Source organism: Talpa occidentalis, unplaced genomic scaffold (genome assembly GCF_014898055.3).
Source record: "Talpa occidentalis isolate TD23 unplaced genomic scaffold, MPIMG_talOcc4v2.1 talOcc4.13, whole genome shotgun sequence".
In the NCBI taxonomy this organism is placed as follows: Eukaryota; Metazoa; Chordata; class Mammalia; order Eulipotyphla; family Talpidae; genus Talpa; species Talpa occidentalis.
The window spans coordinates 74585868-74611426 of NW_023601322.1; the positions used below are offsets into that span (position 1 = coordinate 74585868).

The 25559-nt window shown below is 44.7% G+C and overlaps 1 protein-coding gene across 1 annotated transcript in view; it reads right to left on the reverse strand.

Moving 5' to 3' along the window:
- The window catches only part of LOC119243492 (solute carrier family 22 member 4), a 43921-nt gene that overhangs the window by 7960 nt on the left and 10402 nt on the right, over positions 1 to 25559 (reverse strand). Inside the window, exons 2-6 of the mRNA XM_037509370.2 lie at positions 19511 to 19614; positions 18017 to 18171; positions 9436 to 9607; positions 4031 to 4157; positions 743 to 843 (exon numbers count right to left, since the gene is read on the reverse strand). Coding sequence (XP_037365267.1) covers positions 743 to 843; positions 4031 to 4157; positions 9436 to 9607; positions 18017 to 18171; positions 19511 to 19614 — 659 coding nt within the window. The remainder of the gene's footprint in view (positions 1 to 742; positions 844 to 4030; positions 4158 to 9435; positions 9608 to 18016; positions 18172 to 19510; positions 19615 to 25559) is intronic.

Here is a 25559-nt window from a genome sequence, read left to right on the forward strand (position 1 = left end):
TTGTTCTATAGTCACTGTCCCATTGCTGGTACAGCTTCTGAAAGCAGAGGCCGAATTAGCATCTTAGCTGTAGGCACTAGGGACATCATAAACTTCAAGCCCTTTCCCTGTGGGCCTTTGGGAATAGCTAATTATTAAATAACTTAAAATATTAAAAAAATACTAATTATTGAATAATAATACTTAATATTACAGATACTACAGACTTAAATATTATTCCCTCCGACTTATTTTTCCCAGTTTCCAGTCATTGGAGGCATTTCTAGTGCCTAACGTGCTTCTAATAAAGAAATGCCTGAAAGTTAATGGAGGTATTTCCAAATGACTTAAAATTCTATAATTTTCATTTTGCCTTGGGAAAATCCAGGCCTTGTCCTGATGTTCCCTTGAATTAAAGACAATCAGCTGTGGGCCTCCCTAGTGGCATAGGCAGTTGAGCACAGCACTGTGAAGCTGTCTGCAGTCCCTGCAGCATGGGTTCAATCCTGGCCAGCCGGGGAGATACCCACATGGCATGGCAGACCTCTCCTGTCTCTCCTGCTGCTCCCCTCAGCAGTGTATTTCAGTCAGTCTACCTCTTCTTTTCCCTGCTCTGTCTCTGGTGAATCCTCTCACTCTCCCGCACATCTGGCCTGTACCCCAGTTCTTGTATGCATGAATAAACAAACCTTTAAAAAAAAAAGACAATCAGTTGTAATCCTTATGTGCTGTATGTCAAATTTCCAGACCCCTTTTTACTTACCATAGCAGCACAGACATAATGGTTATTGTGGCAATATTCCGAGTCCTGAACAGGTCCAGAATGAAAACTTTCTGTTGCTTCATGGGTGTTAGCTGCTGCAGCTAAAATAATGCAAATAATCAAGAGATTAAGAGGTAGTGAGGATATATCTTCAACCATGACAGCCTGGGAAAAACTTATACAACTACCCCTTCACCTTGAATATGCTTAGAAGTCTGGAATTTGTGGAGAATAAGGACATCTACAAAGATGATGCTTATTCTAACACTTTAAAATGTTTGTGACCCATTTTAGACAGGAGCCTTTGAAATGTATAACATTGGCTTCACTGTCTATGCAACAGCAACTACCACAGTATTTCCTTAACTCTGCTAAGGTGGCCTTAATCACACTGAGCTGTGATCCTAGAACCTGTTGAGTGGGTAGAGCCACATAGCCCCAAATTGCCTTGAGGTCTATGACTGCTTTTTATACTTTACTTATTGTTGTCTCAGCATCAGAACAGACTTCTGTTAACTGAGGGCCTTAGTAAAATTACTATTTAGCCTCTGAGCCTCAGTTTACTTCTCTGTAAAATGGGTATAATAATTAGGAGCTGAGAAAATTAAATGAAATTGTTGTGTGTGTGTATACATATATATTATTAACACAGTATTTGACTCATGATAAATGCCTAATACATTTTAAGTTATTAGTATATTATTGTGCCATTGAGGAAAAGATGCTAGCTGTCAGTGGTTAGTGGCAATTTCTCACTGCTATCAATGGGTTTCCTTTACTTTTCATTTACTGAAGTAACCCTGGCATGTGTTAGGAATCTAGGTAACCAAGCTTATCAAGATTGAAACTAGAAGATACAAGGAGCAGAGGTGGGAATTGCTTGGGATAAGGTACAAGGACTTTGTGACCGTATAGACACAAAGCATGCAAAGAATGAGAGGCTGAAGAAGGGTCTGCCATGAAGGATATAAGAATGCTGGACCTCCTGCTGGGGCAGATGCTCCTTCTTTCCAACAATAATCAGACATTGCTTCACACAATGCACAGCCATCTTGCATTTTTCTCCTGTACCATTTGGAGAGTACCATTCTAGAACAAGCCCCAGCAATATACCCCTGTTAGTGCTACAAAGCAAAGCCCCTGTATAAACTAGTGGGAGCTAGAAGTTCTCCTGGAGGGCTCTGGGAGAGGTGCCATGCACAGATAGGACTGTGGGTTAGATCTATGCTATACTTGGTCCTTCCTCTGGGCCCTATGAAAGTATAGGTTGCTAGGCCATTCCAGGCCTTCCTAATCTGGATGTTTGCAGGCCCAGACACCTGGGAATCTGTATGTCTAAAGCTCCTCAGTGACTGTGATAAGGACCCAGGTTTGGAAACCTCAAGACAAGAGTGGTGTAGTTTCTGGTGGTTGTCCCTGGCCTGTGTGGGCCACCAAAATACCTTTGGACCAGGCACCATGAGTAGGTTGAGGTGCTGCATAAGGGAAGCCAGAGAAGGCCAAGATCATTTCCTAAGATGATAATCTATTTCTTTCACGTTAATGCCACTCTCCCTAACATGAGGGGGGAGATTGCAGTTGGTAAGAGCATACACTTTGGCACTGGCAAGGCCTCGGTGAGACTTCTAGCTGTGTGGCACTGGGAAATTATTAAACTTCTCTGTACCATCTCTTCCCTCTCCTGAAAAGAAAGAGGGGTGGGGAGCCTCTAGTAGTAGCTACTAGCTATGGTCAGTATGAGCTGCAAATGAGTCTATCATCTGTGCCTGGCATCTGGTGGCCCCCCATTGGCACTCAGAGCAGGCTGCATTCGGAGACACAGGGCCCTTCAAACCTCCTAAAGAGATGCTTGGGAGGAGAGCAAGGGCAGGGGAGGGTCTTGGGAAAGCACAAGCTCCCTTCTCCTCACTGGGCTTGTCCAGTTCAGGCTAATCTGTTTCATGGAGCCTGAACTTCTTTACAGAAGGAAGAAACAAAGCATGTCGGAAGCATGTGATTCGACATTGGACTTCACTGATCTATCAGTGTATCTCTTGTATATTTTATGACGGCTTTCATCCATGTAGGTCTGACCTCTGTGAGTTCCTCTCAGACAGGCATCAGACCACGAATCCAATTAATATTGGCAAAACATGCAGCACAGCCCTGAGGCAGAAGTGTTTGACACTCCCACTGTTATTTTTGCATCCAGTTAAATTGACTAAGACTGGGAATGGAATTCTCAGTTGAAAGAACAAGGGATTAAGAGATGTTTGTCCTGGCAGACCTCTGAGAGCTTGGGTTCATGGCCACTGTGATTAAGTTGCCAGCCCTGCTGGAGAATCTGTTCCCAACAAAGATCCTTTAGGGCAGGAATGGAGAAGTCCTGGGTGAGGCCCTGGCATGCCCACACACTCCACAGGGTCCTGCTTTCTTGGGTAGCCAGGAGTGCAGACTTAAGATGGGCCACTGCAGCCACCCTTGTTTTCCTGGGGTATCCCGAGCAGTTGCAGTTCCGTATCTTTCTCCTCATCTGTATGTCCCCATCCCATCTCAGTGTCCTCTCCAGTTTGGACCTGCCTCTGCCACTCTGCTCTCCTCTGGCACAGAATGTGCCCTCCTTGGTCATTAGTATTTCCTCCTGGCTCATCTCATTTCTCTTTAATTTTATGCCCCTTTACACTCTCAGTTACATTATTACTTTCTATGCTCCTTAACCACAGGGACTGTGTCTAATCTTTCCAGTCTTTTCTGCACAGGGCATGGCTGAGGGGACTGCAAGTCCTCACTGTCAGCTGCTTCCACAGAATATTGGCTTTTCCCTGACACCACCTGTAAGTCTGCCAGTCTGTGCTCTTAGCCCTTCAGGTTCTAGACACGACATAACAAGAATAAGGGCCTGCAGAGTTTCCTCAGCAGACTTCAGGGGGATTCAGGGTGCAGTGGGAACCCATGAGTAGAATAGTACTCAAAAACTTTTTTCCCCACTTAATCCTGACATTCAAACATCACCAGTATGTAACTGCACCAATGGTATGTTGCAATACCAATAAAATGTTGGAGATAAACTTGCAGAAAAGGAAGGCAACTAATATTTCATCAGCATTTGCCATATGCTAAGCAATTTACACATGTTATTGCACTTCATTCTTACCCCACCCTTTAAGGCAGATTTTATCTCAGAACTTAATCATGTTCTTAAGGTTTCCTACAGTGCCTGGTATAGTAGGCACTCAAAACAGGTTGAATTAAGTTCCATAAAATCAATAATGTGTAGCTGATCTCAAGAGGAAATTCCCAAATGCTTACCTCCACAGGATCAAAAATCACCACTGGGGCAACTATGTTATTCATTTTTGCAGCTTTTTGAATAATATCTTCAGCTTCTTGAAACCTTCGCTGGGATATCAGCCATCGGGGAGATTCAGGAATAAACCTAGAATTTATGTTTAATAGTTTATAATTTTTCACAATAACAGGGTTTGATAGCATTAAGCTGCTCCCCAGTAATTTTGATTTTGTGAAATTCTAGTTTGTCTTTTAAAAGCAAGTTGGGAAGGAGACCTAAGATTTTCATTGAAATAAGAATAAATTACTTGTAGGAATGACCAAAGCCACCTCAAGTCTCCAAATTTGGATCAAATCACAAGATCAATCATCAGTTGTACTTGGGGTAACATTAACTGTGGGTGTGCTTAAGTCAAGGCAACAGGAGAAGGCCATCCAAAACTTAACAGTCACTGTGGCTCAAGGAAGAGACAGCCCACTAGACAGTAAGTCTAGTCTTTTCAGCGTGTCCATCTCTATGAGAACCCCTGGTGCCCTGGCTGGTGATGGTCACAAGCTTTTCAGGTAAAGGATGGCCAGGTATCTCTGCTCCTGGGAATTTCTGTAGCTGGGGGAGTCAGGGACCACACTGGCACCTTCCAGGGAGCTGTCCCATGCCTCAGCAGATTCGCAGGTTCACAAGTACCCAGCCCAGTTTTTGTTTTGTAATATCTGGAAACTTAATTTTTTAAAGTTACACAGTCTATCCACATTTATAACTGATACTCAGACATAGTTGACTTCTTTTCTAATTTTTCTTCTTTGTACTTATATTTATTTTTATCACATTCATATTTATTTATATTTCCCTGTTCTTTCCAAATTTCTTGGACTCTTTTTACCTATTCATCAGTACTTAGTTGTCCTAGAAAATAAATTACAAGAAGACACAGAGGTTTCCAATAATTAATGGGCTCCTCCAAAGACTCACTAGGAGGGACCTCAGAGCAAAACACAAACTTAACTAATGGCCAACCCCCAACTCCCTTCTCCAGCTAGTGCATATGGGTTAACAAGTGAATGCTGGATATATTTTTCAGAATATGTCCTTAGGTAGTCCCTGAAGCAATTGTGATGTTGCTTCAATGGGCCTTCAGTAATTACAACTCTGCTGTCTAAGAGAACTTTCTGCAGTGTTCTGTATCTGCACTTTTCACTGCAGTAACCACTAACCACATATGGCTGGTTATTGGACTAGTGAGACCTGTGTGCCTGAGGAAATGAATTTTTAAGTTTATTCTGTTTTAATCTTAATAACTGCATGGGGCTATGGCTGCTGTATTTGTGTGGAATTAGAGGTCTTAATGCATAGACGCAGTGTACTTCATGGGCTGCTCTACTTCTGAGCAAAAAGCTTTCTCTAACCAGGTTGTGCTTAGAAATTTCCTACCTTTCTCACCACAAGCTCTTGCTATAGGGTAGTCAATGGTCTCAAGTTCCAAACATTTAGTCGGCTAGAAATTGCAAAGCTTTCTCCAAATGGCCCCTGTGGGCTCCTTCCCCACTCTCTACACACACACTCCTTTCATACCTTGGTTACAGTAAGTAAGGTGGTCATTTCATGCCAAGCCTTTCCATTTATTTATTTATTTATTTATTTATTTATTTATTTATTTGTTTATTTATTTATTTATTTATTTATTTATTTATTTATTTATTTATTTATATTTTTGTGTAGAAGAACTGGAGTGTAGGCCAGAGGTTATCAGGGGTGAGAGGATTCACCAGAGACAGAGTGGGGAGCAGAACAAGCAGATTTACTGAAATGCACTGCCAAGGGGAGCAGTGGGCAAGACAGGAGAGGTCTGCTGTGCCATATGTGGGTTAGCTCCTTGCCTGGGGATCAAATTCTGGCCGTAGCCTGATCATGTGCTGAGACTCAACCCCTAGTTCACCAGGGAGGCCCTACTTTTTTTTTTTTTTTAAGATTTCTTTATTTATACAAGAACTGGAGTACAGGCCAGAGGTGTGTGAGGGTGAGAGGATTCACCAGAGACAGAGTGGGGAGCAGAACAGGCAGACTGACTGAAATACACTGCTGAGGGGAGCAGCAGGCGAGATAGGGGAGTTCTGCCACACCATGTGGGTATCTCCCTGGCCAGCTGGGGATCGAACCTGCATTGCAGAGGCTGTGGACAGCTTCACAGCACTGAGCTCAACCTGTTGCATCACCGGGGAGGCCCTGGGATCTCTACTTTGCACACCCAAAAGTCGTACTAATTCAAAAGTCTCAAGTCTAGCTGATCATTTTAAAAGTTAGTGGAGTGCCACATGAGATACCCTTTAATCTCTCTGTGGATTTAATTCAAATTGAACAGAGAAGGCTATTCAGTGCTGGGACCTGTATGTGGCAAATTGATTGAGGAGGCAACAGGCAGCACTGAGCCCCAAGCATTTCCCATGTCCTCCCAGCCCACCTGGACAGATAAGGACCCCTTCAGAAGTCTCGTCTTCAAGAACAAGATGGTCAGAGTAATGATTTTATTTTTATGGGAAAATATTTTTATGGGAACTCCAAAAAAAGAGGGTGTGGCTGGGACCTTATTCCATTACTCTTATTCTCTTCTCCTACGTGAAATCTTCTGGGTAATCATATTGGGTAAAGCTGCGGCCACTATTCCAAACTTTGTTATTCCCACACTAATAACTATTGTTATTAAAATTTCAGAACTAGCACGCAGCTGGTTAGTTCTGGCCTGGGGCCAGAGCCACCCTCTGGCTGAGGCAATCCTGTCCCTGGTACAGTATGCAGCAGCCAAGACATTCCTGGTCTGGTGTGTAAGCAACAGGAAAAGTAATTCTCTTTTAGTAAAGAGTGAGGCTGCTCCTGCTGGGATGGACCTTCTTTGCTGAACACTCAGGATGCTGACATATCACAGCTGTCCCTTCCTGTGTTATTGGTTCTATGGCAAAGATCCTTACTAATCTCTTCTGGTTAATCATGGCCCTTTTATTTTTATGTTTATTCTCTCTCTCAACATAAGTTTTATTATAGTAAATATTTAAAGTGCTGGGGTTTTAGACCAAAATCACAACTGGAGCCAGGGAAATAGATGATCCAAATCCTTTCTCAGAAGAGACAGAAAATAATCTTTGAAAAATGTGTCCTTTTTTTTTTTGCTGACTTTGAAATGTTTATTCTTTAAAACATTAGTTGCTTTTTATACAGCTATACAAAGTTCTTAATATTTCTTTGGCAATGGAATATAATGGAATTTTACAACTATGTAAAAAAGTTACCTTTGCCTAAGAAACAGCATTTACTGTGTGTACATAGTTAACTGACAAAGTTCTCTACCACCCAGCACCCTAATTAATTGATCAAATAAGCTACCTCAAAGGGATATTACAGGATTTCCAAAAAGAAAGAGAAAGATATAGAAACACATACATACAGACATGCACACAACCTTCCCTGACTCAAAACAGTATCACGGCCCTATCTGTAGGCAACTGGCAATAATTGCCAAATACAATTTAGTGATAAGAAAAATCCTTTCAGTGATAAAAAATACTTACAAATCCCATTGAAGTACTGCTTCGGTTTAATTGTACATAAGAAATTACTTAACCTTCTGCTGTTCCAAATATATTTAATGCTTATTTTTATTTATTTATTTTTATTTATTTTTTTAATAGAGGCATGTTTATTTATTTGTTTGTTTGTTTGTTTGTTTGTTTGTTTTGTTTATACATGCACTGGGTACAGTCAGAAGCGCGGGAGGGTGAGAGAATTCACCAGAGCCAGAGCGGGGAGCAGAGCAGGCAGAAGGACCGAAGTACACCGCTGAGGGGAGCAGCGGGCGGCAGGAGAGGTCTGCGCGCCATGTGGGACCCTCCTCTGGTGGCCGGGGAGCAGCCAGGGATCGAACCGGCGCTGCAGAGGCCGCGGGCAGCTTCGCAACCGAGCACTCAACCGCTGCGCCACCGGGGAGGCCCAATGCTTATTTTTAAAAATGAGCTTTCTCCACCCCCCTCCAAAAAAACCCTCTGATCATCATCCTCTTTTACAATAAATTCAGTTGGCAAGGGGACTGTGGAGAGAGGGACAGAGGGTATGATGATGGTGATGATGATGATGATGATGACGATGGTGGTGATTCTTGTTTTATAACATTGCTTTCTTCTTGTGAATTAGGAGTGTTTTTCTTGGAGGCAGGGCAGTGTAGATAATGGCCTGCGCTTATTTACTATAAACTTTCCTGACTCACATACAGGGTTCCAAAGGAAATCTCTAAGTCAAAATCATATATAACTTTTAACATACAATCTCTCAAATGCCAGGGAAGTATGAAAAAAAAAGTGCTCTCTCCCTTCATTCACATCCCACACCAAGAATTTACATTGGTAAACCAGAGCAGTCTTAGAGGTCATAGAAAGACAGTAGCTTGGCATGGTCCAACCATAGCCACCTGGTCCAGCAAGACCAAGACTTGTGGCCTGTCAGCCTATATAGGTGTTAACACTTGCAGGCAAAGGACTTCAAGGGTGTTTCCTAGACAGAGGGGCCAAAGGACAGGGCACCGTGAGGGCTAGCCTAAACTGTGAGTTCCAAAAACTGGAAGATGCTTTCATTATGGGTAAGCAGGTGGAGGTTAGGCAGTTCACTGAAACCAGTCAGGGCTGGGAGATTTGATTGTGATATCATGAAACCAAACCAAGAAAAATGAATAAAGTCTGCTATAGAGTGTGCCAGACCCCCAAATGGAAGGAATTTCCTTTTCTCACACTTAAGTATGAAAAACCAAAGAAATGAGAACTCCAAAAAAAAGAGGGCATGGCTGGGACCTTATTCCATTACTCTTATTCTCTTCTCCTAGGTGAAATATTCTGGGTAATCGTATTGGGTAAAGCTGCAGCCACTGTTCCAAACTTTGTTATTCCCACACTAATGTGTCAGAATGGACCGGAGGGTTGTGGCAGGAGTGAAGAGGGTATTTCTCTAACAACTCATTAAGCAAAAGTAGTCTCTCTTCCAGCCAAAGCAGAGAAATAAGACCACCTGAGATACTAATCCACAGGTGCTAGGGAAGTTTGAAGAAATTACATTAGTGGAATCCATAAGAAGAAAGATGATTTCTAGGAGAGAAAGATGTCAAAAGGGGAGGGAGCAGAGTTAAAAATAACAAAACCCAAAGCATCATTTCTACAACAACAACCAACAACAACAGAGAAAAGCGGGGACTAGATTTCCTGAGACAAGTGGGCCAGTGGAGAATCAAATCCCTGCACACAGGCCCACCCACAAGGAGGGGGACACTGTCTGTGCCTCGAGGCCTCTGCTCCAGTGACATCACGCAAGCCCACAGTAGGGTCAGCACCAGGCTCTGGGCTCCAGGCGTGCTGGCCCTGCAGCAGGGGGCTGTCTGGGACCAAGCCACACTCACCACCACAGCGGGACGCACAGCACCCCCGGCACCGTCAGCGCCAGCAGCAGCATCCGCCAGTCTCTGATGAAGTAAGCAAACAGTGGCAGCAGCATGTAGCCAACTGCAAAAAATGTGCACACTCCTAACGTGGAGAATATAATACGAACTGACTTGCCAAGAATTTCTGTTCCTGTTCAAAACAAGGGAGGAGTGTTAGCATTTTAACTCACTTTAATATTTGCTATTTATATCATTACCCGGTAGCCAGAGTTCAAACTCAACCATTTAGAAAAGGGAGAAGGCGTTGGATTCATGGCCCAGAGCAGGAGTGGTCAGGGTGGAGGAAGGTGGGAAGTGATCCCAGACATACCACCTTATAGAGGGTTGCGTTTTCCTAAGGTTTTTTTTTTTTAATATATTTTTTAAGATTTTATTTATTTATACAAGAACTGGGTCAGAGGTGTGGGAGAGTGAGAGAATTCACCAGACACAGAGTGGGGAGCAGAACAGGCACAGGACTGAAGACACCGCTGAGGGGAGCAGCGGGGGAGACAGGAGAGGTCTGCCACCACGTGGGTTTCTCCCTGGCTGGCCAGGAATCAAATCCGCGCTGCAGAGACTGCGGACAGCTTCACAGTGTGGCACTCAACCCGCTGTGCCATTGGGGAGGCCCAGTTTTCATAAGTTTTTTTTATTTTTTTAAGATTTATTTTATTTTAGACAAGAACTGGGGCACAGGCCAGATGCGTGGGAGGGAGAAAGGATTCACCAGAGACAGAGCGGGGAACAGAACAGGCAGACTGACGAAACACACTGCTGAGGGGAGCAGCGGGAGAGACAGGAGAGGTTTGCTCGCCATGGAGGTTGCTTCCGAGGCCGGTGGGGATCTAACCAGCACTGCAGAGGCTGTGAACAGCTTCACAGCGCTGTGCTCAACCTCCCTGCGCCACCAGGGAGGCCCTTTCATAAGGTTTTAAGGAAGCCATTTGGGTAAGGTCCATAAAGGAGCCATTTAAATATTTTAATGTTTAAAATATTCATTAAAAGAACAAACATTTTAAAGTCCATCTCATGTCACAGAAATAACATGCCCAGCTCCAGGCAGTAATCCTTTATGAGAAAAATCACGATTCCAAAATGAGAGTCCCAGGATGAGGAGCAGAGAAGACACTTCAGGGGACAAGTCAGGGTTCTTCTGAGGGGCTATGTGGGGTCACGGTGCATGTAGACTTTTCCACATCCTGCACTGCAAATAAACAGTGCTGGCCCATGGGGAAACAGCAGAGAGGCTGCAGATACTGAGACATATTAGGATACCCTTAGCAACCCTTGAGCCCTCAGAAATGTTAAATAGAATCCAGCTGGCTCCAGAGGTGCAATGAGCAACCCCCAGTGCCCAGGACTGACTTCACCCATAGTCACATTGTGCCCAGAGATTAGCCCCAGACAGACACAGTCCATTTAGAGTAAGAAAGCAAAAAAGGGCCCATTCTGCCCTGACAGGTGGCAACCCTGGAGCTGGCCACATACCCTGGAACACCCCAGTTTTCCCAGAACACCATAAAGGCCCAGGACTGCTCAGTGTTGAGCCTATTATGGGAGAGGACTGGCAGGTGGCTATTGGATCCTGCCATGCTCAGAGCCACAGCAGATCAACAGCATCAGTTCTTCCTGAGACACGGCCTGTCCCTTGGAACTCTTGGTTTGAGATGGGCGAGTCCAAGAACAATCTCCTTCTGTAGTCACAGAGCTCCAGGCCCTTCACAGAGTCCACTCTTGGCACTCTGCTGTGGGGTGGAGATCTGGCTAATGGTAATAGCCTACCTTTGGTCTCAGTTCTGCCCACTAAGAAGTAGCCCAGAAAATACAGAGCAGCTCATTCAAGGTTATCCAGGCTTGGCATTCAAGGGAGACTTTCTCAATAGTGTTTTATATACCCTGAGCACAGATTAAGGAGTTAAGGGCTAATTCCATAGAAGCAGTAAAATTACTACCGCAATCAACTTCCCTTTCACATTGCCTTTCTCACGTCACTTCCTCACTCAGCATAAATGAGTGCCTCTGTGGTGCCCTCTTGAACAGCCATTTCTGAAAGCTAGGCTGATAATAGTCAGTACTGTGTGCTTCTCATATCACAGGCTGCAGACAGTAGCCCTAAACACTGGGGACATTTCTCAACCTCTAAACTCATTTCTAAAGATGAAGCCTAACTGCTCTGGGGATCATGAGTGTTATTTCCAAATCTTTTCTTACCTCATCATTGACCTTCCTACCACTCCTTGGGAAGACTCACCATGCCATGGTTTCTAAACACTGTGATTATCATGATATGGGAGAGAATAGCGGATGCTTTATTCTTAAGCAGAGATTCGGAAGTGAAGCAGCAGAGGATTTGATTATGGAAAAGAGAAAGTGCACAGGAACAAGTGAGAATCTTGTAGGATTGTGAGGCCACGAGAGGCGCCCTCATACTTCCATGGCCCTGATAAGAGAAGAGAGAGACGTTATACCACTGAATTGCTGGATAATCTCCCTCTTTAAGCTTGGGTCTCATAGCAGAACAGACTTATTCTAACCATGCAGAGCTTCCACAGGGGACAGAGTGAAGCTTGGTCAAGCTACCTCTGGGCCTTTCTGTGGACTAATATGATGGCATGAACCTGAAGCGTTGTTTGTTAGCCTGACCTCCTGCTCAGTGACTTTTAGATAATCACCTTTCCTTCAACACAATCATCAAGATCATCATCATCATCATCATCACAGCCAGCATTATGAGTGGGCACTTTGGACCAGACTCCAGGCTAGGTGTTCATATATTATTTCTCTGAATCTCTACGACATTTATATAAGAACTGATATGACTATTTTACACATAATCAGACATGATGTAAAGAGTTGAAACAAACCACACATATGTAATAAGTGGGGGATTTAAGACTATTTGACCGATGGATATCTTCTAGAAAAAAAAAATCACCTAGGGACAAAACCTGGACTCTCCAGGAGACATGTGTAGGAGTTGGGGGAGGCCATACTCTCCTTTCAGAAGTGAGGCTTTTTCCCTTCCCGAGAAGTTTTTTGAATCAATTGAGGGCCAGCCAGCCTCCTCTGATAACACTAGGAGACAGACCTGATGCTTGCAGCTGCCACGAACATCCTAGTTGTCAGCGAGACAGCAACAGTGGTGACTTCTGGTTCTATTCTACCTATGGGGATGCCCGTCCTGGTCTCCTCTAGCCCCAGGTTTTTTTTCTTAGGGCAAAACCCAGTTGGTCTTGGTATAGCTGAGCCTAAATTTGGAAGTGAAACTGACATTTCAATCAAAGGGGCATGTCCTTGCCAGGAGCACTTGCCTACATCCTGTCCTCTCTACCTGAATTTGAGCACTTTCCAAGAGGTAGTGACTCAGAGAGGACCAGGCTCACTTCCACATCCATCAGGGTCCTTCTGTAGTAGTCAGCCCAGGAACCACTGAATCACTGCAGATGGAGACAGAATCTGCCCTCCTCTGACCAACAGAGGACTGCAGCAGACCCCAGCTCATAAAAACAAGACTGAGCTAAAACAAAACCAGACTGTGGTGCAATTGCCAGGACATGGGGTGGAACCCAGTGCCCCTGGACTGGGAGTGCCCTCCATTAGGCATATGCAGAGAGTGTGGGCTCCTTCACACTCATTTGCTACAACAATGGCTTTGCTAAGCCTTGCTTCATGGAGTTACTATTATGAAGACTGTGATCACGTTCCTAAAGTGCCAACATGAGACAAGTCCGAGATATGTAGGTGTTCAGGGATAGAGCATTCTTTTATCCTGCTCAGAGAGCTGCGCTATACTAGACATCAAGGGAATGGTGGGAAAGTCCAATGTCTTTGACCAAGAGACCCGATGTCATTGCTTCCCAGAAAATACACAGAATTCACTTCAAATGAACAGATATTCTCCTGCTCAGAGCTTCCTCTCTCCCCTTTATTAACCTTCACTGATAATTCTAGTCAAAAGCAAACTTTCCTATCTCTGCATGTGCCCAAAGAAGCTAACCTTCTCTCCAGCCTCTGCCCTTAATCATGTCCTCAATAACAAGTACGTTGGAGGCTGCAGCCTCACCAGATGTGAGCTCCTTAAGAACACACAGAAACAAGTGCTTACTCTTTCCTGAGTCTCCAGTTCCCCCCAACACGTTGTAGTGCCAATAAGGGGTGCCAACAAATTTTTGCATTATATATATAGATGTGTGTGTGTGTATTTTTTTTTACACCCTATCTCATCTCTTGAGGATTTTGAGGTATCTTTTAAGTTGAATACAAGAAAATATTGGTAACATTAGACTACAAAGAAAAGTAAAGTTATGACTTAGAGAAAAGAACTAAATCCATAGCTGATCATTTTGGAAAACAATCTGGCAGTTCCTCTAATGGTTGAGCATAAAATGACCATATAACCCAGCAATTCGAATCCTAGGTACATACCCAGGAGAACTGAAAATACAGATCCACAAAAACTTGTAGTCAAATGTTCATACTAGCATTATTCATAATTTCCCAAAGTGGAAACAACCCAGATGTCCACTGACTCATAAACAGATGAACAAAATGTGGAGGAGCCACACAACAGAAAACTGATTCTTGCTGGAACATGGATCAACCTCAAAAACATTAAGGAAAATAGTCACAGAGACCATATATTGTCTCTGTAAATGAATCCATGTATAGGACTTGTTCAGACTAGACAGATCCATAGAGACGGAGAGTAGATGAGTGGTTTCCGGGGATTAGAGAAAGAGAGGAACAGGGGTTGTGGTGGGGATTGCTAATGGGCTGATTTCTTTTGGGAATGATGGAAATGTTTTGATATTAGAGTTGATGGTTGTACAATTTTTTGAAAATACTAATCATCAATGAGTTAGATACTTTCAAAGAGTGAGTACACAACATGGAAAATTATATCTCAATTTACAAGTATTTAAAAATGGCTGATAAAGGCAGCATGATAAATACAGTTAAACTTCAAATTTACCCAAGTCTCCTGATAGCCAAAGTTATAAAGGAAGATGACATCAATTACAAACTTATCAAGATGAAGGACAAGTCAGACATCAGAAGCAGCAGAGTCTTAGATAATTAAACATGTAACAAATATTGCATAGGGGGAGGATGTTAGGAGTACTGGGTAAATACTGAGTTATGGATTGGTCAAGATAAGAGGAAGCTAACTGTGTAGAAAAACTAGCTCTTGAGGGATAAAGAAGGATACTTACCGACATTTTGCCTCTGGAAGATGGAAAGGGTTTATTTCTGGGAATAGTAGATTCTGAGGGAGTACTAGCATGTGGGTAGTGTCAGTGTCCTTGGTCCTGATGGTCACTTCCTCCTGAAGCAGCATCACTGTCTGAGCCCTCCTCTCCACCTGTATCCACTTTATGTTCCTGTGGGTTTCACTGTTCCTTCCTTACCTAGTCTTATCTCCTACAACTCTGGTGGGCTTTATACTTTTTACAAAGCAGAGCAAGAGAATCCATTTCTGCATTACTTTGAGAGTAGCTGTAATTCAGCTTCCTGAATAATGTTACAACTCTTTTTTTTTGTATTTTTTTAAAAGATCTATTTATTCATACAAGAACTGGGGTACAGGCCAGAAGCGCAAGAGGGTGGGAGGATTCACCAGAGACAGAGTAGGGAGCAGAACAGGCAGATGGACAGAAGTACACTGCTGAGGGGAGCAGCGGGCAGGACAGAAGAGGTCTGCCATGCCATGTGGGTATCTCCCTGGCCAGCCGGGAATTGAACCTGTGTTGAAGAGCTATGGACAGCTTCGTTGCACTCAACCCGCTGCGCCACTGGAGAAGCCCTAATGTTATAACTCTTAAAACTTTATAAATGTACACCCTGATGGGGAATGTTGATAATGGGGGAGAGTATGGCTGTATATGGGAAGTGTCTATACCTTCCTCACAATTTTGCAGTGAACAAAAGCTGCACTAAGGGGAAAAAAGAGAAAATAGAACAAAACAAACATCTCTGGGTCTTACCAACCCTTCCCAGAAGCCAAGGGCAAAAGCCGAGGCACAGAGAGAATGCCACACCTAGATCTCAAACTTAAGTTGTTTTTTTTTTCCCCATCAAAAACCCCTAAGTTCTACTGTTTCAGCCCTGAAACGCCAGAGAGCGCTGCTGAGCTTCAGTCAAGCCAGCCTCTGTATGGTGCCCCTAGCCCCACCCCATCCCAGGAGCTGAAGAGGAAGTGGCTGCTCCACGGAGCAGGTTGGTTTTCAGTGGCACTCTTAAATGTTCAGACCAATAAAGACTGTCATACCAGGACAGAAAAGTCAGCAGTTTCCTGCAGAGCACAGTGGAGTAAAACTAGAGTCAGGGAGGCCCCCAGTTGCACCCTACAACAGGCCCAGACACAGGCTGATTAGGGAGCCAGGTGCACCCAGAGCCTTGACCGCACCCACCAATCACTGGCTTGACACATCCAAGCTCTGAATGATCTTACTGACCTTCCCCTTTGTCCCCTCACTCTTCTCAGCACCGGGAGCAGGGAAGGGAGTTAAGTCCTAGTGTTAGATCAAAGTGAGCAGATCTTTCCTGCAGGAGGCCTGCAGAGGGTTCTCCCAGCCTCATCCACTTACACGGGAGAGTTTCAGTGGCTCCAGAAGCACCCTGTGCTCCTGGAAAGGCAGAGCCCAAACAGAACCTAGGGGAAGCCATGCTAGGCAAAAAGCCCACCTGACTCCCAATCCCCATGATTTTACACCTTCTTGTTTCACCATGAGTCTCTATCCTTTCATTCCAGTCCTTTTGGTTCTCCTAAAAGGGTCTGCTGGTGTCTGGCCCAAGTAGAGCCACACAATGGGCTTTCCAGGGAGAGCCGCATGTTGATGGACAGGAGGAAGATGAGTTCTGGAAGATTCAGAATCTGAGGACAGTAGGCTTTGCTGTACCCAGGAGTCTGTGTCTTTGGGACCACCAGGCATTAGGAGATCACAGATTCTGTCCTATATTCCTTCAACCTCCAGTTTCCAACACCACTGGCTTGAAGTTCTGTGTCCTCTACATGACTGACCTTCTTAAAGGAAGTCTTGTTCCAATTACAATAAAGTAAAAATCAAAATCAAGAAGCAACTATAAATCAGAGACACACTACATGGGGGGTGAGGAGGGAGCAGGATCAAAACAAGGGGAGTGGGAATTGTATGGAGACTATAACCAAGATGAAAATGCATACACTGTGCAAAAATGAAAAATGATGTAAAATATATATAAAATAAAAATAAAATAAAAATGCTCAAAAAAAAAAAAAAAGTCTTGTTCCTCTCCTTCTACTGCAGGGAGGAGAGAGGCCCCCACCTCCCCTTGGAGCTATAGAGGAGGGTGCCATCTGCTGCCACTAGGGGGCTGCAGTACGTTCTCCCCTCCTCTGTAGACATTGAGCCTGGGCCTGTGGCAAGGGGTTTTTCACAAATGATTAAAGGTATGGAATTTGAATAATTCCATCTTGGCAACCTGACAGAGTATAAACATTCTCAACAAAAAGAACAAAGCATCTCCAAAACCAGTGAGTAATTTAGACTCTTAGAACTGATCAGAATGATCTTACTAGATTCAGGATTTTGAGACAAGAATCATTAGCCCTACATTAAAAGGATGCTATTAATCATACGGTGACAACAGAGACAGACTGGGACCTCACTGAGCTAGCAAGAATATGTTATCACACTAGAGATTATGGGGATCTGTGTCCACTGTCCCAGAGGCGCTCATCATTTTCCCTTCTCTCACTGGTGCAGAGGGCACATTGGGGATTGTCACTCCAGACGGAAGACCTTGATTCACCTGTGTGAATCTTGTCTCATTTCCTCCCAGGAAAAACTGGTGAGGGCTCTGGGGGTCTCTTCATAGCCTTTTGCTATACGGGTCTCACATACAACCTCGTATTCCAGAAGCAAGATTGCAGCTAGGAGACAGGACTACTATCAGTGCAGTGAGGCTTGTCCTGCATGTAGCTGATATGCAATGGGGGTGCACTGTGACTCAGGGTGAGACTAGATGTGTCCAATGCCAGTGGACTGGCATTGAATTTCTGCTTGGCATGTGCCTCCTCCACTTGTGTACCAGCCACCCTAAACCACCTAACTACCCTAAGTCCCCCTTCACGGGCCATGCACACCTTCTAGGAACACCCTTTGCACTAGCCCAAGCAGAAATCTTGAGCTTTCATAGCTCAGATCAAAAACACCCCTAGGCAGTCTCTTACTCTAAGATCTCCCATTCTGTGCCTCTCCCAGTAGGCCTAGTGCTCCCCAAAATGTGTGTCAGTTACCTTGTGGCCGATTCCTACCAGCTCCAGTTCTTATTCACCACCACATTTCAGGGCCCAGCACAGAGATGGCTCTCTGCAAGGGCCTACTTTATCCATGATTGGCTATAGCCCCCCTCCCCAATACACACATAACCAAGTCTGATCACATTTTAGAAGCACAGCCCATGGGTAGAGGTACTTCCTTCTCTGCTGTGTAGAAGCACTACTGTGCCTTCTCCAGTGGTCCCTTTTTGCCTGGGGTCAGAAAGAGGAGCTCTGTGAGTCAGAAGCCATTCCTACCTAGTATGAAGGCCACCACGTAGTTGGAGATCTGGCCCATGCCAACGATGACAAATAGCACGGTGAACATCTCCCAGTTGATGGAGAAAATCTGTATGAAGCTGAAGCCAGTCTGCACAGCCATGGTTGCAAAGAGGATGTTCTTTCTGCCAAACCTGTAGAGTACAGCACAGCACAAAACATGGCCCGCGCAGGTAACAGTCTCTGATACTCAGAGCATGTGGCCAGCCCTGAGTCAGGCCTCACTGCAGAGTGCATTTTTCAGGGCTGTGATACTTTTTCCCTATCACATCCTCCCCAGTTTCTCCTTGGTGAGGTCTCAGACATCCACATACCTTTTGAGATTCTAAGCTTCCTGTGGAGCCACCATATCTCAAAAGTACAGAGTATCTTATCCAAGGACTATGTGGAAATCTGCTCTTTAGAATGGGCCACAGGTAGAAGATGCCACTACATTTTTGGAAAGTGGTCACAGTGCAGACTGCAGATACAGCTAATAGTAGCAACGTGGGGATTCTATCAATTCAAATTCTAGTACGACAGTGGTTTTCTATCTTGACTACGCGTGGAATCACCTGGAGAGCTTCCAAAATACTGAGGCCAGCACCCTGCCTCCTAAAATTCTGATTGTCTGGGATGCCACTTGGAAATTGAGATTTAAAAAAAATTCCCAGGTAAGACTAATGCACAATCAAAATGGTGAACCCCTGCTCTGTGGGAAGTATAGCTGCTAGCAATGTCCGTTAGTGACATTGTAGTTGACTTAAGACTTAATTTCACATTCTGATAGTGATCAATGGGTGTGAGCAGAATAGTCTCTCATGCCATTTTTCAAAATCAGGCATTTGGGTTTTGAGTCCCATCAGTCCCCCACTGTAAGGGAGGGAGGGACTTACTCCTCAGAGAGTCCTTAGTCAAGGCACTGGGAAGCTCTCCCCAGTGCAACCATTTTGCACTTCCATCTTCCTGCTCTGGCCCCCACTGAACACTAAGGGGCCTATGGAGCATTCTTTCTGGAACTGTCATACGTCTCCCCCAAAATATGAGCTATGTAGCTCCAATGCCCAACCAGGGGCCTGACCCATGGCAGAGGCAGGTGCACAGTTGGCATGCAGGTGTCTGCTGCCCAGCCCTGCCTCTCATTGATGACTGTGGACATATCACATGTTATCTAAGAGTTCTAGAGGGGTTGTGCATGTCTTATTTTGAAGGGTTTGGAGATATAAGGGCTCTACTTTTCACTGGAGCCTCTGCTCCTCCGCACTGTTGGTGAAAACCCTAGAAGTGCTAAGCTGGGAGGACTGAAAAATGATAAGTTCAGGCAAGGGGCTGAGAGCAGGGAGATCAGAGATAGCATGGCTCCTCCTATCGCCTGACTCAGTGGCCTGAAGGGTCTCCCTTTCTCTGGAAGGAATACCTGAAGCCAGTCCAGCTCCAAGGCAGGTAGTGATTGACAAGGGGCCCTATCCCACCCCCTCCCTCTAGCATCCTTACCTGTCTGACAGCTGCCCAGACACGAAAGAGCCGAGGAGCACGCCTACGAAGAACAAGGAGGTGGTGAGGGGCGTCTTCCAATTATCCTCACACACCAGATTCCACTGCCAGGGAAGACAACATGAAACGTGAGCCCCACTTTCCAGCAGGCCAGCCCCAGCCCAGCTCTGAGGGGGTATTAGCGTGGCAGGCAGGTTCATTGCTCCTCTGTGCTAGGCATTGTCTGTGCAAAGGACATGGACCATGCAGCCCTAGAGTTGGCTCCTGACTCTGTCATTTGCTGGGACAAGTTATCTGCATCTTCCGAAAGGGAGGGAGTTGCCTCCTGTTCTACTTCCATCACAGGGTGATATGTGGACTGAGGTGTGGCTGTGACGGGTGACCCCTCGGCTGGAACAGTATGAAGCAAAGGTGGCATTTCTACTTCGGAAGGCATCCCAACACGGAAGGAAGTTGGAGTTGCCAGGGAGAAGGGAGAAGGGCTGGGTAGGGCTGAGGTGTAAAAGGTCCAGGTATAAAAGTTTTCTCCGCCTTGTTGAAAAGAGCACGTGGTCCCAAGAGGTCTTGAATTTATTTTCTCAAGAATAGACAAGCCTGTGCTTCACACCCTGGACCAGGCATTGGGTCTGATCCAGGGCCTCAGGGTGCTGGGACCCAGACTGGGGCCCAGCCACCCCTCTCCATGCTCTTTATCTCTCCTCTACACTCCTCCAACCTCCTTCCTACCAACTGTGGTCCCTATCATTCCCCAGGGCCAAGGGCTCTTTTAGTCCTAACAAGTTCCCGCAGGAGGATCCATAAAATACGAATTTTAGCGAGAGTTTCAGTTCCCAGCTCTCCCCTTAAATCAGTTCAGCAAAATCTCAAGGGAGGTTGCAAAACCTTTAAAGTGTGTTAATGAGCTTTCATTTCTTTAAGAAATAAGCAGGTGCCAATAAGTGTTTTAGGGCTGTGGGTCAGAGGGTTGCTATGAGCAGCCAAGATGATCCAGCCTGGGTAAAAGACCCCTTGCTGCCCCCCACACCCAGCTCTGGTTCATGGTGCTGCTGTTTCTCTGACAAAGCCATTCAGTCCTTAATTCTCACAACTTCCCTGAAATAGGTTTAAAATTGCATTCACGTGTTTATATCACATCTCATTCTGCAGCAGAGAGAGGTACTTAAATACATAAAGAGAAAAAGTCTAATGCTAAAAGCTAAGGGAATGGGGCAAAGAGAAAAACGAGGGCAAGAGGAGATACAAAATAATCAAGCCAGGGGGAAGACTGGCCACTGACTCTCCTGCCCTAGGACCTGTGTGCTTCCCAGGGAGGCCCTGGAGTCTGGCCCTGAGTATGTTCGAGCAATTCAGCTCCCGGAAAAATCACAATAAGCAAAATGATCAATTCATCCTACACGAGCTCAGTTTCTCTGCATCTCAAGACTGGAGAAAAATTTCTCCCGTGTCTCTCCGCAAGGGTGTCACTCCGTGATGTTGAGGGTAACGTCCTTGAGAACACCCCCACCCCAGACACAATAGCAAGATTCATGAGCCTGCCTGTCACAGTGCCCATAATGCTGGCCAGAGGCTGGAGGCCCAAGCACAGCTCTGCAGAATACAAACAACGTGGGCCTGGAACTCAGTTCTCTACCCCCAGGCATAATCCAGGAATAAACCAATCTGATACCATACACAGAGTAGGGGCACTACAGTGGGGTCTCTGAAGGGTCTCAGGACAAAGGGCACAGACCCTTTAAAATTATAATCACAGATTAGTGTCCTATAGCCCATGGGCCAGAGGGGTGGACAGGACATGCCCTGGAATTAATGGCCGCCCACTTCCAAAAACCACTGACGAAAGTGTCAGAAAAGATCTTGGGATCTTCTCCAACACAGAAATAAACAATTGAGGCTTAAAACCTTATGATGTGAACACATTTTGCAAGAGTAAATTGGGACTGTTTTGCCTGAAGTAAGTGGGCATGCTAGGTACAAATTAAGCCTCAGAGTTCAACTTTGTACCCATGGCCTGCTTTGCACATGAACTGCAAAGACCAGAAAAAATGAGCTCATTAAATACCACCCTTACATTTCATCAAGGAATGTGCCACCAGAATTGGGGGTAGAAGGCTTCCACTGCACCCTTTAGTCAGGGGCACAGCTGAGAAAACTCACTGCGGATAGGGGTTATTAATGTGTCCATTATCAACCCTCACCACTCCCTCTGTAATGGAGCAGAAACACTCTGCCAAAAATAATGTACCCTCCTATGTGATTTTTGGATTAATTTTCCATTAAGACTTTGCCCTCAGAGAGGATACATAGGACTCAAGACAGACAGGAAAGACCAAGGAGTCAGAGGAGGAGTCAGGCTTCAAAAGAGTGAAGGGAGTGGGCAGGACTGGCTACCTAATTTGTAGGCCTGGTGCAAACTGACAATGCACCACCCCTTGTTCAAAAATTATTAAAAATTTTAAGACATCAATAGCAGAGCATTCAAATCAAGTATGAGGCCCTGCGTGACTGCACAGTTTGCATGCATGAAGCCAACCCTGATAGAGGGTTGAGCCTGGGCTCATCAGGAATGCAACAGGGGAAGGTGTCCTGAGTAGGGGTGCTGAAAAGTCTCGTACTGGGCTCTGCAGCCATGGTCTAGGTCCCTCTTCCCTCCTGAAGTGGGGTCTAAGAACCCTGCCAGCATTGTGGAGCTGTCCCTGGCCCATCTGCCTTTAGAGACCCTGTTCATACCCAGCAAAGGAAGCAGCTGGACCTCAAGGCTGCCTATGGTTGGTTCCGGGGTGGTGGGGGGCCTCTCCTGGGAAGTCACTGTGCCTAAGGAATCTTTTTGGAAAGCTATTATAGGACAAGGATCAGCGGACAAAGATGCAACTGTGGTTTATGGGACTTGAGTCCAATAAATCAGCTTCCAAGCCAAAGAGATGCCCTTTTCTCCACAGGGCTATTTTGGGGGAGTCTAGACCCTGACTGCCTGAAGCCCCTTGCAATTTGAGGGGTGTGTCTTGGGGGCCCGAATAGCCAGGGAACTCCCTGAGGTTAACAGTGACATGGAGGGCCCAGTGGGAGGCAGTGTTTTCCTTGGGGGTAAGGACTGTCGCGTGCTCTCAGCACATGTGTGTGCACAAGTGAACACACAAACACATATTTACCTGGCCAGCTCAGAGGTGAGCAGTGAATGGCCTGGTGAGGCCACTCACTGGCCTGGCACTGCTCTGGCCAAATACGAAGCATTGTCAAAACATAACCCAACCCTTCACCCCCGGACAGGGAGTGGAATATGGAAACCAGCTGACCCAAGCCTCTGGAAGCACTGGATGTGCCCTCCCAGGTCACTGTGTCTGCTGTCTCTTCCTCAGGTTTTTAGACCGATGTTCCCTAACAGAGCAGAGTGACCTCCAAATAGCTGGATCATCCAGCTTTCAGCTCTGCTTCAAAAAACAAAAACCCAGACGACAAGGAAATCAGGCATGGAAGGCCCCTCTCCACACAGAGGGATGTACCTCCCAGGCACAGCTCAACAACAATAATAATATGAACAACTACAGTGTTTTGAGTACTCATCGTATGCCTTGTATTATCTCATAGGATCTCCAAGTTACCATATGAAATGGGTGCTCTCTTTATCCTCATTTTGCAAATGAGGAAATGACACAGAACAGCCAAGCACCAGTCCAAATTATAGTGGATTGCTAAAAGGAATTGCTTAATCATTGATTCAACTGTCCTTGAGCACTTGCTCTGGGTCAAACTCTATGTGGGACACAAAGCTGACATGGTTGCTATTTCCAGAAAGCTCAAGGTCAAGCATACTTTATGGGACAGGTCAGATGTGCACATGTGCATGCATAAGCCTAGTTGTGGGTGGGACAGGCTCTGTTCTGGCCACTGTGCCCTTGCTCTCTGGCTAGAGAGGAAAAAAGGCACCCCCCCTTCCAGATCCTCCAGATGGACAGAGTTCTAAAACCGAATCCATTTGTATCTTCCTTTTAGATAATTAACTCTTGCACAAGGCTAGGCACATGGTGGATGCTTAACAAATTATCAATGAGTAAATGCTGAACTTTCAGGAATAATGGAAATGTATGGTATCACACACTGTCCTTTGAAATCACCCTCCACCTTGAAAGCTCCAAATAGCCAAAGTTGAGCAGTTTTCGCCTTTACCAAGGCCATAAAGGGCCATAAAGATAAATGCATCCCTCAGCCCTGTGTTGAACTGAGAACTGTGGAAGATAGTCTGAGGTTGAGCAAAGAGCACAGGCTCTCTCTTTTGTCACTTCTGGTTGTGTGACTTTGAGTCTCTCATTTACCTCCATCAGCCTGCTTTTTGATCTTCAAAGAGATGATAATATTACTCCTTCCTAAGGTCATTGTGAGCACTGGACAGAAAATGTAAGTAGAATGTCTGACATGGTGTCTGACAGTTTACAGTCTTGATTAAGTGGTAATTCCCTTCCCACTAACATTTTTTTTCTATTAGCCTTTGTCCTAAGTGAAACCATGACTTAGAACAAACAGTATGCATGAACAAGCAAAGCGGTTACACTTAAACCCAACTAGGCAAAAGAGATTCTTAGAAACAAGAACTTTCTATTCAATGACTAAAGACTAGAAAAGCTTTTATCCAAGGTGTAAAATCCTTTTATATATGCCCTTGAATCTCAGAGATGACTGTAAGTGAAAAAATAGCAAATAGTCCATTTAAGAATGAAAAATGGATTTTTATCATGCCCTTTTAGAACTACTTTTCATCCCAAGGGGGAAAACAGGAAATGGCACTTAGTTAATAGTAAAATATGCATCCACCCCAATTTCCTCTTTACAACTTAGTTGTGACATAACTTTGGAAATTTCCTGACCATTGGTGGGGAGAAAAAGCTGGCTATTTCTTTTTGGATTCAGTGGTCTTCATCATATTCAGAGTTGTACAATCATCAGCACTATCTAATTTTAGGACATTTCATTACCCCTGAAAGAAACTCCATACCCGTTAGTAGTAGTCACTTCCCATTCTCTTCTGCCAGCCCTTGACAACCACTAATATATTTTCTGCCTCTGTGGATTGACCTATTCTAAACATTTAACACAAGTGCAATCATATAATATGTAGTCTTTCATGACTGAATTCTTTCACACAGCATATTTTCAAGGTGCATCCATGTGGTTATAGCAAGTAACAGTGCACTCTTCCTTTTTACAGTTGAATAATATGCCATTGTATGGATATTCCACATTTTATTTAGTTTATCAGTTGGTAGGCTTTGGGTTACTTCCACTTTTTAGCTTTTACGAAGAATGCTATATAAGATTTTGCATGGGGCCTCCCCGGTGGCGCAGCGGTTGAGCGCTGGTCTGTGAAGCTGCCCGCAGCCTCTGCAGCGCCGGTTCGATCCCTGGCCGCCAGAGGAGGGTCCCATGTGGCACGCAGACCTTTCCTGCTGCCCGCTGCTTCCCTCAGCAGTGTACTTCGTCAGTCTGCCTGATCTGCTCTCAGCTCTGGCTCTGGTGATTTCTCTCACCCTCCCATGCTTTTGACTGTGCCCAGTGCTTGTATAAATAAATAAATAAATAAATTAATTAATAAATAAATAAATAAATAAATAAATCTTTAAAAAAAAAAAGATTTTGCATGGATGTATGTTTTCATTTCTGTTGAGTATGTATGTTGGAGTGAAACTGCTGAATCATATGATAAATCTATGTTTGACCTTTTGAGGATCTCCCAAACTGTTTTCTCAAGTGGCTCCACCATTTTACAATACCTACCACAATGAACAATTTCTCTTTATTCTTACCAACACTTGTTATTGCATATCTTTAATTTTAAGCATCCCACAGAGGATTAAAACGTATTTTGTGGTTTTGATTTGCATTTCCCTAGTGACTAATGATGCTGAAAATTCATTTTAAGTTGAAACCGTAGCTCAATTTGGGAGTGTTGCCATTTTATAGATATTAATTCTTCTGCTTCAAGAATAGGAAATGAGATATCTTTGCATTTATTTAGGTCTTCTGAAATTTCTTTGAAAGCATCTTCTGAAAGATGCTTTGT